Source organism: Phalangium opilio, unplaced genomic scaffold (genome assembly GCF_054372755.1).
Source record: "Phalangium opilio isolate 3A_F unplaced genomic scaffold, DU_Popi_V2 ptg000105l_1, whole genome shotgun sequence".
In the NCBI taxonomy this organism is placed as follows: domain Eukaryota; kingdom Metazoa; phylum Arthropoda; class Arachnida; order Opiliones; family Phalangiidae; genus Phalangium; species Phalangium opilio.
This window is the reverse complement of record NW_028324207.1, coordinates 2,661,547-2,674,562: the sequence shown is the minus strand read 5'-3', so window position 1 is coordinate 2,674,562 and position 13,016 is coordinate 2,661,547. Positions and strand designations below refer to the sequence as shown.

At 42.8% G+C, this 13,016-nt stretch overlaps 4 protein-coding genes across 4 annotated transcripts; all 4 read left to right on the top strand.

Annotated features, from left to right (window-relative positions):
- The first annotated feature begins 665 nt into the window (after nt 1-665).
- LOC149625243 (uncharacterized) lies at nt 666-3,719 on the top strand. The gene is made up of 2 exons (XM_089852041.1): nt 666-3,523; nt 3,584-3,719. Exons 1-2 carry the CDS (start codon nt 2,046-2,048, stop codon nt 3,633-3,635), a joined length of 1,530 nt encoding a protein of 509 aa, XP_089708167.1. The 5' UTR covers nt 666-2,045; the 3' UTR covers nt 3,636-3,719.
- Nucleotides 3,720-3,800: 81 nt separating this feature from the next.
- On the top strand, nt 3,801-6,274 carry LOC149625241 (uncharacterized). The gene is made up of 6 exons (XM_089852042.1): nt 3,801-3,927; nt 3,986-4,114; nt 4,170-4,450; nt 4,522-4,638; nt 4,692-4,908; nt 4,971-6,274. Exons 1-6 carry the CDS (start codon nt 3,902-3,904, stop codon nt 5,212-5,214), a joined length of 1,014 nt encoding a protein of 337 aa, XP_089708168.1. The 5' UTR covers nt 3,801-3,901; the 3' UTR covers nt 5,215-6,274.
- Nucleotides 5,268-6,222, top strand: LOC149625242 (uncharacterized). Its single transcript, XM_089852118.1, has 3 exons — nt 5,268-5,281; nt 5,350-5,548; nt 5,713-6,222. Exons 1-3 carry the CDS (start codon nt 5,268-5,270, stop codon nt 6,220-6,222), a joined length of 723 nt encoding a protein of 240 aa, XP_089708244.1.
- A 74-nt stretch (nt 6,275-6,348) lies between the features above and the next one.
- On the top strand, nt 6,349-7,722 carry LOC149625240 (uncharacterized). The gene is made up of 3 exons (XM_089852117.1): nt 6,349-6,355; nt 6,902-7,100; nt 7,155-7,722. Exons 1-3 carry the CDS (start codon nt 6,349-6,351, stop codon nt 7,720-7,722), a joined length of 774 nt encoding a protein of 257 aa, XP_089708243.1.
- Nucleotides 7,723-13,016: the final 5,294 nt, after the last annotated feature.

Below are 13,016 nucleotides of genomic sequence, written 5' to 3'. Positions count from 1 at the left end.
CCTTTGGCGCTGCAAATATCTGGGATTTGAAACCTGCCCTTTGGCGCTGCAAATATCTGGGATTTGAAACCTGCCCTTTGGCGCTGCAAATATCTGGGATTTGAAACGTGCCCTTTGGCGCTGCAAATATCTGGGATTTGAAACCTGCCCTTTGGCGCTGCAAATATCTGGGATTTGAAACGTGCCCTTTGGCGCTGCAAATATCTGGGATTTGAAACGTGCCCTTTGGCGCTGCAAATATCTGGGATTTGAAACGTGCCCTTTGGCGCTGCAAATATCTGGGATTTGAAACGTGCCCTTTGGCGCTGCAAATATCTGGGATTTGAAACGTGCCCTTTGGCGCTGCAAATATCTGGGATATGAAACCTGCCCTTTGGCGCTGCAAATATCTGGGATTTGAAACCTGCCCTTTGGCGCTGCAAATATCTGGGATTTGAAACCTGCCCTTTGGCGCTGCAAATATCTGGGATTTGAAACGTGCCCTTTGGCGCTGCAAATATCTGGGATTTGAAACGTGCCCTTTGGCGCTGCAAATATCTGGGATTTGAAACGTGCCCTTTGGCGCTGCAAATATCTGGGATTTGAAACGTGCCCTTTGGCGCTGCAAATATCTGGGATTTGAAACGTGCCCTTTGGCGCTGCAAATATCTGGGATTTGAAACGTGCCCTTTGGCGCTGCAAATATCTGGGATTTGAAACGTGCCCTTTGGCGCTGCAAATATCTGGGATTTGAAACGTGCCCTTTGGCGCTGCAAATATCTGGGATTTGAAACATTTCTCGGGGGCTGCAAATATCTGGGATTTGAAACGTTTCTCGGGGGATGCAAATATCTGGGATTTGAAACGTTTCTCGGGGGCTGCAAATATCTCATAATCTGGGATTTGAAACGTTTCTCGGGGGTTGCAAATATCTCATCTGGGATTTGAAAAGTTTCTTGGGGGCTGCAAATATCTGGGATTTGAAACGTTTCTCGGGAGCTGCAAATATCTCATAATCTGGGATTTGAAACGTTTCTTGGGGCTGCAAATATCTCATAATCTGGGATTTGAAACGTTTCTTGGGGGCTGCAAATATCTCATCTGGGATTTGAAACGTTTCTTGGGGGCTGCAAATATCTGGGATTTGATACGTTTCTTGGGGGCTGCAAATATATGGGATTTGAAGCGTTTCTTGGGGGCTGCAAATATATGGGATTTGAAGCGTTTCTTGGTGGCTGCAAATATCTGGGATTTGAAACGTTTCTCGGGGGCTGCAAATATCTGGGATTTGAAACGTTTCTCGGGGGCTGCAAATATCTGGGATTTGAAACGTTTCTCGGGGGCTGCAAATATCTGGGATTTGAAGCGTTTCTTGGGGGCTGCAAATATCTCATAATCTGGGATATGAAACGTTTCTTGGGGGCTGCAAATATCTGGGATTTGAAACCTGCCCTTTGGGGCCGCAAATATCTGGGATTTGAAACGTGCCCTTTGGCGCTGCAAATATCTGGGATTTGAAACGTTAGTAGTGAGAAAAGGGGGGTTCTAACTCAGGAACCACCATGTTAAAGCTATGGAGTTTTCCAGAGTACCACCATGTTATTTCCCATAGGGAACCCATATGGAACCCATACTATGTATTTTCTATGGCGTCCCCGTTTTTTTTTATGACGTAAAGATCGGGGGGGGGGGTGTAAAATGGACACGTTTGATTTCCTGACCTAAAAGAAAAAACCCCTCCGGGCACGTTTGATTTCCTGACCTATAAAAACTAAAATGTGGGTTATTTAAGTATTAGAGGAGGAGGAGATGTGATTTAAAAATAATTTTTTTACGACGTAAAGATCAGGGGGTGGTGTGAATATATTGTGTCTGGACAGTTCGATTTCCTGACCTATAAAACTAAAATGTGGATTATTTTTTAAAGTATTAGAGGAAGAGGGGATGTGATTTAAAAAGAAAAAACCCCTCTGCGAATATAAGACATAAGAAAATTTATCTCACGATTATGTATAAATACCATCCTACTCGAGAAAAGACCCGCACTTTAAGTTTCAGTCATCATCATGAATTTCATCTGTCAGGATTGTAATCGGGAGTTTCGTTATAAGAAATCGTTAAATAGATATATACGCGAAGTTCATCAAAGAAACAAATTAACTTGTAAAGTTTGTGGCGCGACATTTTCCCGCTGTTACAGATTAGAAAAACATTTAACCATTCATAAACGATTAAAACAACTGAGAAAGAATTACCCCGATCGAGGGAAGGATGATGCGGACCCATCTAGCAAAACTAATCAACCGAGTACTTCACGTGGTAATTTGAATCAACCTAGTACTTCACGTACTAACACATCGAGTGAAAGGAATTTAAATCAATCAGGAGTTAATGACTTAGAGTCGAATGAAGTTCCGATTTTACGTAACGCTCTTGTAACAACACGGATAGAGGCGAATGGAAATGAAGTTGATATTTTAACGTTTACTAGTAGACATAGAGAAGCGATATATGCGTATTTGAAGAAACATTTGACTGAAAGACGAGGTATTAAATGGTACCTTGTGGTTAATGTTCAGTTTAGTCGACAATTAGTTAATTCAACGCAGGAAGTCTTAGAGTTTCCCTTCTTTCGCGGTTATACAAATACAACTTTAAGCGAGGATGAGATTTATGAACAAATAGAGAGAAGTGTTCAGAAAATTATGAACTCTTTGGAACAATTCCAGAAAGGTGGTAGCAACTGGGTTTTGAACAAAATTCTGTTTTTACAAGTAAATATCGTATCATATCATCCGCTAAGACCAGCGTCATATTTCAAGCTACCACCGTTTTTGAAATCAAAAAAAGCGTTGATAAATATTCGAAATAAGGATGAGAGATGTTTCGAATACTCTATTCTAGCTAAATTACATCCTGTTGAATTCAACAGTGAAAGAGTTAGTAACTACACGAGATACTTGAATGAAATAGACATGGGAAATATTAAAAGTCCATTCAAAGTGTCACCGAGTGAGCTAATTTCCTTCGAAAAGCGTAACAATTTAAGTATCAATATTTTCGGATTCGAAAAGTTTGTCTACCCTTTGTTCATCAGTGAATACGAATGTGAAGAACGGCGTCAAATAGACCTGTTGCTAATTTCTAAAGGAAGAAAGAAACATTTCTGTCTTATTAAAAGTTTATCGAGACTTCTTTCTAATTTAACTAAAAAGAAAGCCACGACATTTTATTGTCGGAGATGTCTACACAGATTTTCCAAACAAACATTAAGGGATAAACACATTGACGATTGTAAAAAACACGCGCCGACATTAATAGAAATGCCGGAAGAACAAGAATTTACTTTTAGGAATTATAAAATGAGGGAAAAAATACAGAGATACGTTGTTGCCGATTTCGAATCTATTCTATCTCCGATTGCAGGCCCCGAACAAGATAACAAAGTTTCGCACACGCATAAAATTAATCAACATATCACTTGCGGTTTTGCATACATCGTTATGAGTAGCGATGGTACAACATCAAAACCGTTTGTTTACAGGTACATTTTTTAATTTCCAATTACTTTTAACCGGTTCTAATTGAAGCCCCCTTTAAACAGAGGATTGGACGCTGTTAGTGTTTTTCTAAAAACGAATGTTAATAGAGGCTGACATTAATAGTTACATGCTGTCTATAAATATTCCACTAATTATGACGGATAAACAGGAGAAAGAGTTTCAATTTTCAAGTCACTTTAGGGTTTGTAAGAAGAATTTCGCCGATGATGATGATGATGATGATGACCGACCAGTACGTGATCATTGTCATTTAACTGGTCAGTTTCGTGGAGCGGCGCATTCGTCGTGTAATTTGAAAATCAAACCCCCTAAATATCTACCATGTATTTTCCATAATCTCTCCAAGTAATAGTTTGAATATGAAATTCTTCCATAATCTCTCCAAGTAATAGTTTGAATATGAAATTCTAAAATAGGATTAAAAACATAACACTATTTTTCAGCTATGATTTACATTTAATTCTTCAAAAGGCTGGATCTTTCAAAAATGAAAAACTGTCCTGCATCCCCTCAAACACGGAACGTTACATTTCGTTTACGTTTAGTAATATCCAATTTATTGACTCATTTAGGTAAGAAATTTCATTATTTTGCTTCGGTAAAAGTGATTATAGTAAATGTTTTTAGATTTCTAAACACTTCATTATCCAATCTCGTGATGAATTTGGGTAAAGAAGGGGCGGAAAAATTTAAGGTTCTTAATAACCTATTTGAAGAGGACAAAGCGAAATTGCTATTAAAAAAATTACCATATCCATACGAATACGTAACTTCCTTGAAGGTTTTCGATGAGACAGCGCTTCCGGATAAAGGAGCGTTTTTCAGTACTCTATCGGATAAAAGTATTGATGAAGAGGATTATGAACACGTGAAATTAATTTGGAATACATTCCAATTGAAAAATATGGGTAATAGCTTTTTATTTCTAACAAGAAAATCTAAAGGCTGAAGTTTTTAAAGGATTCATTTAAATATCTAGGTGACCGCCATGATCTATACGTGCTTACCGACTGTGTTCAATTATGTGATATTTTTAACGAGTTTAGAGACAAATGTTTTCAATTTTACAACCTCGATGTTCTACATTCGTACACACGTAAGGTGTTGGTAATGTAGTTCTTAAATACTAGAAAGTAATATTTTCAACAGTACCAGGTTACGCCTGGCAAGCGATGCTTTTCAAAACTGGGGTGAAACTAGAGTTATTATTAGACATCGACCAGTATCTCTTCCTAGAATCGGAAATCCGTGGAGGAGTTTCTATGATAACACACCGATACGCCGCTGCCAATAACCCGCTTATTCCTCAAACATATGTTAATGATAAACCAACGAGTTACATTCTCTATCTGGATTGTAATAACCTGTGAGTTACTTGTCGATTTTTAAAAATAATTACAAGGGGTTAATGTTAGTCTATCATTTCAGATATGGAACAAGTTTAGGCGATTATTTACCAATTGACGGTTTTAAGTGGGTCCCCGAATCGGAATTAAATAGTTTAATGACAAAAATCCCCAAAATACCTGATGATAATAATCTAGGATACATCATCGAATGCGACCTTCTTTACCCCCCGGAAATTCATGCTTTTACATCGGATTTCCCTTTGGCTCCTGAAAGGTTGAGCGTTCAGGTTCCCAACTTTCACCATATTGTCAAGATGTGTTAGCAGAATTTAACATACCTCCTAAAGAATCAAACCCAAAATTAATTCCCAACCAAATGTCTAAAACGAAGTATGTTCTCCATTATAGAAATCTAAAATTTACTTACAACAAGGTATGGTCTTAACAAAAATACATAGAGCGTTAGAATTCAGACAAGAGCGTTGGCTTAGACCGTTTATTGAATTCAATACCGAACAGCGGAAGCTAGCGCCTGACGAATTTACACAATCATTGTTCAAGCTAATTGTCAATTCGTTATTTGGTAAATCAATGGAAAATTTAAGGAAAAGAATAGTATTTCATTTAGCTCACACGAAAAAAACATTGTTAAAGAAAGTTAGTCAACTCTCGTTTAAAAGTGTGACGGTATTTAACAAAGATTTAGTGGGTGTTTCCATGCGCCCCAAAAAATTGCTTTAAATAGACCAATTTACATAGGGTTTTCTGTTCTTGAATTATCAAAACATCTCATGTTCGATTTTTACTTCAATTTCTTAAAGCAAGTATATAATGATCGTGTGAAATTGTTATTTACCGACACTGATTCATTCTGTATTGAAGTTCGAACGGAAAACGTGTATAAAGATTTAGAAAGAGACGGTGATAAATTTGACTTTAGCAATTATCCTAAGAACCATTTTCTCTACAATGAGGTCAATAAAAAGGCGTTGGGGAAGTTCAAAGATGAAACTTCAGGGAAGCCCATTCACGAATACGTAGGGCTCCGTTGTAAAATTTATAGTCTTTTGTTGAGTGAAACGGAAGAAACTTTGAAACGGATTTGTAAAACTGTTTTGAGAAACAAAATAAGACACGAGGACTATAAAAATTGTCTTTTCAAAAGGAAACGTACGTCAGAGACCATGTATCGATTCCAGTCTGAGAATCATGAACTTTATACCTTGAAAGTTCAGAAAGCCGCGTTATCGTGTTATGATGATAAACGGTATATTTTGGAAGATGGTGTTACTTCATTACCTTACCGGAATAAGGATATAGCGGAAAAATAACCCTATTTTGTAATGTGTGATAATAAAAAAAATATTACTAAGATGTCTATTATTCCTAGTTGCGTTATTTTCCTATAAATAACAAGTGTATGAATAAACCATACTCATTCAGAATTTGGATCCATGATGTTACGTAAGAGAATTATAATAGTCCCGTCTAAGGTTTCGCGGAAACTTCTATCAGGTAGGAGGGTAGTTAGACGGGGGAAAAGGTTTTGGAATGCGAATAAACATTTGAGAAAGACAGTAAAGAGGGTGAATAGACCAAGAAAGGTGAAAGTTTAGGCGGCGATTTTTTTTAGGTTGTGAAAAGGATACGAGATGAAAAAGCGTTGAGCAGAGGAGACACGAAACAAGGGGAAAGATTGGGGGAAAATTCGAAGCATTTATTATAATAGTAAAAGCCCAGGGTTCTACGCCAGTGTCGCTGCTCTCTTTAGGGAAGCGAGGAAGTTTGGTTATAGGGTACGAGATGTTAAAGAATTTCTCAAACAACAAAATGTTTATACTCTACACAGACCAGCTAGAATTAATTATTTGAGACCGCGAGTTATTTCATTTGGTATTGATCAAATTTGGGGTTTGGATTTAATTGATATGCAAAGCTTAAAAAGGTATAATAAAGGGGTCAGATATATTTTAGCTTGCGTGGATTATTTTTCAAAATGGGGTTCGTTAGTTCCGATTAAAAATAAGAGGGTGGAGACGGTGATTCAAGCTTTTAAACATATCCTATTAAAAAGCAATCGACACAAACCTAAATTAGTTACTAGCGATAGAGGTTCGGAATTTGGTCCTCGTTTCCAGATATATTTAAAAAGTAAGGGTATAAAATATTATACAACGTTTTCGGAAATGAAATCGTCCATATGCGAAAGGTGACTTTTTATTAAATGGATGGAAGCGTCTAGCTTGGGGTTTTTTTTATATAGATTTATACAAACTATGAAACATCGAATTTACCAGTATATGACAGCGAATAACACGTTTAACTACAATAATGTATTACCGAATTTAGTAAAGGCTTATAACGACAGTTTCCATAGAACAATCGGAATGAATCCTAATGAAGTCAACAGCGAAAACTCGGCAGAAGTTTGGTATAGAATGTTTGGTAAAATCGATTTCAGTCCCCCTTTAGATTCAGAAGATATATACGTGGGAAACATTATTAGAATTTCCAAACAAACAAACGTGTTTAATAAAAAATTCAAGCCAAGATGGAGTGATGAACTATTTAGAGTGCTTGAGGTTTTGAATACACAACCGAGGACCTATAAGATTGAAGATCTGAATTCCCGGTTGATCGAGGGCACTTTCCTTCAACCGGAAATGCAAATCGTGGGGAAAGATTTGAATGATTGCGTTTTCCGTATTGAAAAAATTTTAAAAACGCGTAAAAAATCCGATGGTACTAAAGAACATTACGTTAAATGGTATTCGTATGACGAATCCTTCATCTCGTGGATTAGCGAAATCGATTTAATAAAGAAAAAGTAATAATCATGTATAAATATCGGACACGGAACATCATTCCATCCATTGTTAAAAATGAACTCGTGCTATCTGAAGTTTCGTCATCCTAGCAACTACGCTATTTACGGACCCAGTTTATCAGGTTACATCAATTTCGTTGTTTTTATATTTAATACGATAGTTATTAACTTTATTTCAGGTTGTAACCGTAAATTTGAACGCAGGCAAGGGGCCTAATTTTCTCGGTTCATAAAGATAATTAAATAAACTAATAACTCAAGAAGTTCCAGGATTCCCGTTTAAAGGACTTAATGTCCATGACTAATGATAAAATCATAATTACCAGATGATCCATAAAAAGAATAACGCAGTTGACAGTTCGAAAAACTTTATTTAGTCCATAAACAAACACGACTGAACTCGTCGAGAACAAAAACTGACTGCCCTCTCTGAAGGCGAAGGGGGGGTTTTTATTCCCCTTACAAAAAACATATTTGAATTTTTCCAATGCTGGTGGCGCTTAAGGCGCCACCGGTGAGAGAAAAGGTAAACAGAGATATAAAAAATTATGGAAGTTGAGCAGACGACATTGGAGGGGTGGCCGTCCCGTTACATCCTCCCCCTCAAAAAAGGCGGCGGCGCTAGGGAGCGTCGGACGCGGGGGAGTCATTTGGGTCCTGGGACCTTCGTGTGGTTGAGGCCTCACCTCCTCTCTTGGCGCGTTTTCGGTGGCGAGCCTTATAGGCCTCGGTTCGCTTTGGTCGGGGCTTGAAGCAATGCTTCTCATGGTGGCGCCCTATTTGGCACCGGCGACACAAGGTGTACCGCTCGTCTGGTACCATATCGGGCGGCGCTGGTTGGGCGGCTGGTGGAAACCGCGGGTGGTGGTGTCGCGGCGGAGGCTCCGTGGCCGCTATCCGTGGTGGAGGCCGGGCGCACATCCGGGACTATCACTAGGCGGGAAAAGAGGGAACCGAGCCCTCGACCCCGACCTCGTTCTAGTGGCGGCATGACGTCGGGACGGTTTCCTCGTCCTCGTCCCCGACCAAGTGGATTTGCGGACAATATGTCGGCCACGGGCGACACCCGACCAAAATCGGCGGGGCGGACGCGCGGTTCGTTACCGGCAGAGGCGGCGGCAACTGGTGGAGGCACAGCGGTGGCCGCCTGAGCGGGTGCGGCGGCGGCCATGAAGGTCGCCGCAAGATGTGCTGGAGGCAGCCAGTTTCGGGCCGCCTCGTATTGTTCAAGGGCTGCTCTCGGATCGATGAGGTCCGCCTGAACTTCCTGGTGGTGATGAGGGACGGGGTCGGTTTGGACTTCCGCGGTGGCAGTGTCGGCCGCTGCGACGATAAAGCCTCGAGGAGGGGCGGTCAGCGCGCGCGTCACGCACGGCGCGAACAAGAGTCCCTCGCATCGCAAGCAGGGGCAAATCATTGCCCTGAGTTGGCGTAGACCACTCAGGTCTACTATCAACAGTGGCCGTTCGTCTTGGAAAATTAGGGGTGAAAGGGCAACGGACGTGCCCGCACCCACGCGTGAAACCCTGATCTCGGGAGCCTGGGCGATGAGAAGGTCGGCGGGGGCGGATGGCCATCGTCGGCGAAATTCCTCTAGCTGCCAGCTCGTCAGGCGGATGGCTTGGCGGCGCCTTAGCATCCGCAAGGCCCCGTGTGATATAAGGGCAAATGGCGCCGACAACATAACGGTCGCGGGCACTTGGGTAGAATAGTAGGGGGCGTCATTCGTTTCGATCACCAGCACGAAGGTGCCCATCGGTCCCTGGAAGGTGTCAATAATGTATTAGTTTGCATTCCGAACAGTTTCCCACGGCTCTCGCGAAATGGCTTGACGCGCAAAGTTAAAATCACGCGAAGTCACATCGGTGATGTTATGGCGCGCAAATAGTTCGCAACGTCCGGGCGAGACCGGAGAGTCTTATGCGGATATTGTTCTGGAGGATGATAGTAAATGTCCATCTCCGGACCTCCAGGCTGAGGATTCTTCCTCAACACTATCTCACGTCTCCATCCTCTTCGAAAAGGATTGACGAATCTCATAGGATTTACGGGAACAGGGTTGGACAATTCCTTATCGTCTTCCTCAGGCTCAGAGGAAGAACTGGAATCGTCAGGGTGAGATAGAGGAGAGGGTAGAGGGAGAGACTTCTCCCTCGAGCTCCTATCAGGAGAGGAAGATGGAGAGGTTGGAGGGAGACTTCTCCCTCGAGCTCCTATCAGGAGAGGAAAGTGGAGAAAGGTCTGGCGGCATCCGATTCACTCGGAAGACCGCGGGAGGATCTGAGAACAAGGCGAATGCGTCTGGCTCAGATTCCTCAGGAAGATCAGAGACTTCTGGGAAGGACTCTGGAACTTCTTCCGACGGGGAATCAGAGGATCCATTAGTGGATGAAGCTGAGGTTTGATGTCTCCTCGTTTCTTCTCCAGACGACTCGGTCTGCGCTTCTTGGTCTTTCAACAGTCGTCGTCTTCGTTCTCGTCGAGTCTCACGACGTTCGTCACCAGTACTGACTCCAGCGTCCTGAAGCGTAGGTACGGACGGTGACGAGGTAGAACTTGAAGATGAACTACTTGACGTTGAGGATGACTGGCCTCCGGCCGGTTGGCAGACATCCTTGTTTGACCAATAAAGCTTGAGATGAGCGATATTCTCAATCCCTTTATTTTCTCCGGTTTCTGGGTCTTCTAATTTGTATCGCAATCGGTCCAGCTTCTTCGCGATCTTGTAGGGACCATCCCACTTGGGACATAACTTAGCGGCGACATCACGTGCCGCTTGAGACAAAGGATGCGTCTCTTTCCAGACAAGCGCACCAACGGGAAATTCAATTCCTTCCCGCCTTTGATCGTAGTAGCGCTTCTGGTGTGCTTGCGCTTTCTTGGCAAGCTCTTTAGACAAGGCTAGTTGCTTCGCTAAAGCTGAGAGCGATGCGGACCTTTCAACAAAGTCCGCTACTGGCATCCCCACGTCTAAGTCCCAGGGAAATCTCGGTTCCCTACCCATGTTAAGGTAGAACGGAGTTCTTCCTGTAGTGGTGTGAGTAGTCGAGTTGATGGCGAACTGAATGAACGGTAAGTTCTCATCCCATCTTCGGTGATCTCGACCAACGAACATTGAAATGATTTCGCCCAGAACGCGGTTTGTGCGCTCCACGATGTTACTCTGTGGATGATACGGAGTGATGTATCGTGGCTTGACTTTGAACATCTTAAGAATGTTCTTCCAAAGGTGAGAAACGAATTGAGTTCCATTGTCGCTTACGATGGCTTTCGGACATCCGTAGCGAACTATCATGGAGACGAGTTTCTTCGCACACGTTCTGGCGGTGATGTTCTTCATCGGGTAAAGTTCGACAAATTTGGTGGCATAGTCCGTGAAAACCAGGAGGTACTTGTGGTGGTGACGGCTTCTCGGTAGAGGTCCCATTATGTCCACTCCCAGCAAATCAAATGGCTCAGAAATGGCCGTAGGCTGCATGAGACCTGGACGTTTTCTATTGCGGGCCTTGTGCATCTGACACAAAGGACATCCGCGGACGTACTCGGTAACGTCCTGCCGGAACGATGGCCACCAGTATCTGGCCCGAACTTTATCGAAGGTACGATCTCTACCTCGATGTCCAGATAGAGGGTGGTCATGAAATAAGCGGATGGCGTCCCGCCGGAACCGCTGTGGCAAATAGAGTTTTGCTGGTTGTCTACCATAGGCCTTCCGATACAAGACATCGTTCTTCAGTTCGTGGTACCGATGTCTTTGTGGATTATATCCTGATAACTGGATTATGATGTCATGTGTGGCTTGTTCATCTTTTTGGGCTTTCCGCACTTCTTCCAGCGTGAAAGAGTGGTACAATGCGTGATTGGCGGGAGGAGCTAATCCGCTACTGGTTGAGGACGAGGTCGACGTCATTGAAGAGGACTCCGCTGGACTGGAATCTTCTGACGAGGACGGTGAAGTCATGTCTTCCAACGACATGGCTAATAGCGAGACAGGCGCTCTTGATAATGCGTCCGCAACCTTGTTCTCAACTCCCTTCTTGTGTATGATCTTGAAGTCATACGTTTGCAAGTACATCGCCCAACGTAGAAGTCGAGAATTCGGCTCCTTCAAGGTGAACAACCACTGGAGTGCTTTGTGATCGGTGATCACAGTGAATGGTATATTCTCTAAGTACGGCCTGAACTTTCCAACTCCCCAATAGATGGCAAGACATTCCTTTTCCGTGGTGGTATATCGTCGCTGGACGTCGGTCAGTTGCTTACTGGCATAGGCAATAGGTACCTCGACGTCATCTTGAATTTGCGACAGGAAAGCTCCAAGTCCGGCGTCGCTAGCATCCGTTGTTAGAATACACGGCAACTTTGGGTTGTAAGCCGCTAAAGGAGGCGCCATACAGATCGCATCCTTGATGGCCTGGAACGCTTTCTGCTGTTCTTCTTTCCACTGAAATGGAACGTCTTTCTTCTTAAGATGATTTAACGGGGCAACGATCTTGGAATACTGCGGGATGAATCGTGAATGCCATCCCGCCATGCCCAGAAATCTTTGGATTGCTTTCACGTTTTTCGGGATTGGAAAGTCTACTATAGCCTTAGTCTTAGAGGGATCAATGTGAATCCCTCGTTCATTAACTATATGCCCTAACACGGTCGCTTCGCTTTGCGCAAAGCGACATTTCTTGGTCTGAAGCGTACAGTCGGTGAAAGACATATTCTAAGGCTTGTAAATGGTCTGCCCAAGTACTGGATGGAATGACGATGTCATCCAGATAGACACAGATGGAAAAGTGATGTCCATCCCTGAAGACTTCGTCGATGAGTCGTTGAAACGACGACGGCGCATTGCATAGACCGAACGGAAGTACTTCGAATTCGTACTTTCCCGCATGCGTGATGAAAGCAGTCTTCGATTTCGCTTGCGGATGGAGGTCTATCTGCCAATAGCCGCTCTTTAAGTCCAGTGCTGTAATGAACTTTGGGGCGCCCATTTTTCCTAATAGTTCTTCTATTCTCGGAAGCGGGTAAGGGTCTTTCACGGTTACTTCATTTAACGCGCGATAGTCGACGCAGAAACGTATCTTTCCGCACTTCTGGTGGACAAGTACCACCGGCGACGCGTAAGGACTAACGGATGGCTTCACGATACCGTCGCGGATCATTTCGTGAAGATGATCTTCAATAATCCGCTTTTTCTCGTCGCTAACACGATACGCGCGTTGACTAACGGGAACATCGGTGGTAGTATGTATCTCGTGATATACTAAGTTCGTACGTCCCGCTTTTTCCGAAAATAGTTTT

Excerpts from the sequence above, each read along its gene's own strand:
- LOC149625240 (XM_089852117.1), top strand. Across the intron at positions 7,101-7,154 it reads AAATCGTCCATATGCGAAAG|ATTTATACAAACTATGAAAC; the intron begins GTGACTTTTTAT and ends TTTTTTATATAG.
- LOC149625243 (XM_089852041.1), top strand. The coding sequence starts at position 2,046 with ATGAATTTCATCTGTCAGGATTGTAATCGGGAGTTTCGTTATAAGAAA. Across the intron at positions 3,524-3,583 it reads TCAAAACCGTTTGTTTACAG|AGGATTGGACGCTGTTAGTG; the intron begins GTACATTTTTTA and ends CCCTTTAAACAG.
- LOC149625241 (XM_089852042.1), top strand. The coding sequence starts at position 3,902 with ATGAAATTCTTCCATAATCTCTCCAA. Across the intron at positions 4,451-4,521 it reads ATTCCAATTGAAAAATATGG|GTGACCGCCATGATCTATAC; the intron begins GTAATAGCTTTT and ends TTAAATATCTAG. Across the intron at positions 4,639-4,691 it reads TGTTCTACATTCGTACACAC|TACCAGGTTACGCCTGGCAA; the intron begins GTAAGGTGTTGG and ends TATTTTCAACAG.
- LOC149625242 (XM_089852118.1), top strand. Across the intron at positions 5,549-5,712 it reads AAAAAACATTGTTAAAGAAA|CAAGTATATAATGATCGTGT; the intron begins GTTAGTCAACTC and ends AATTTCTTAAAG.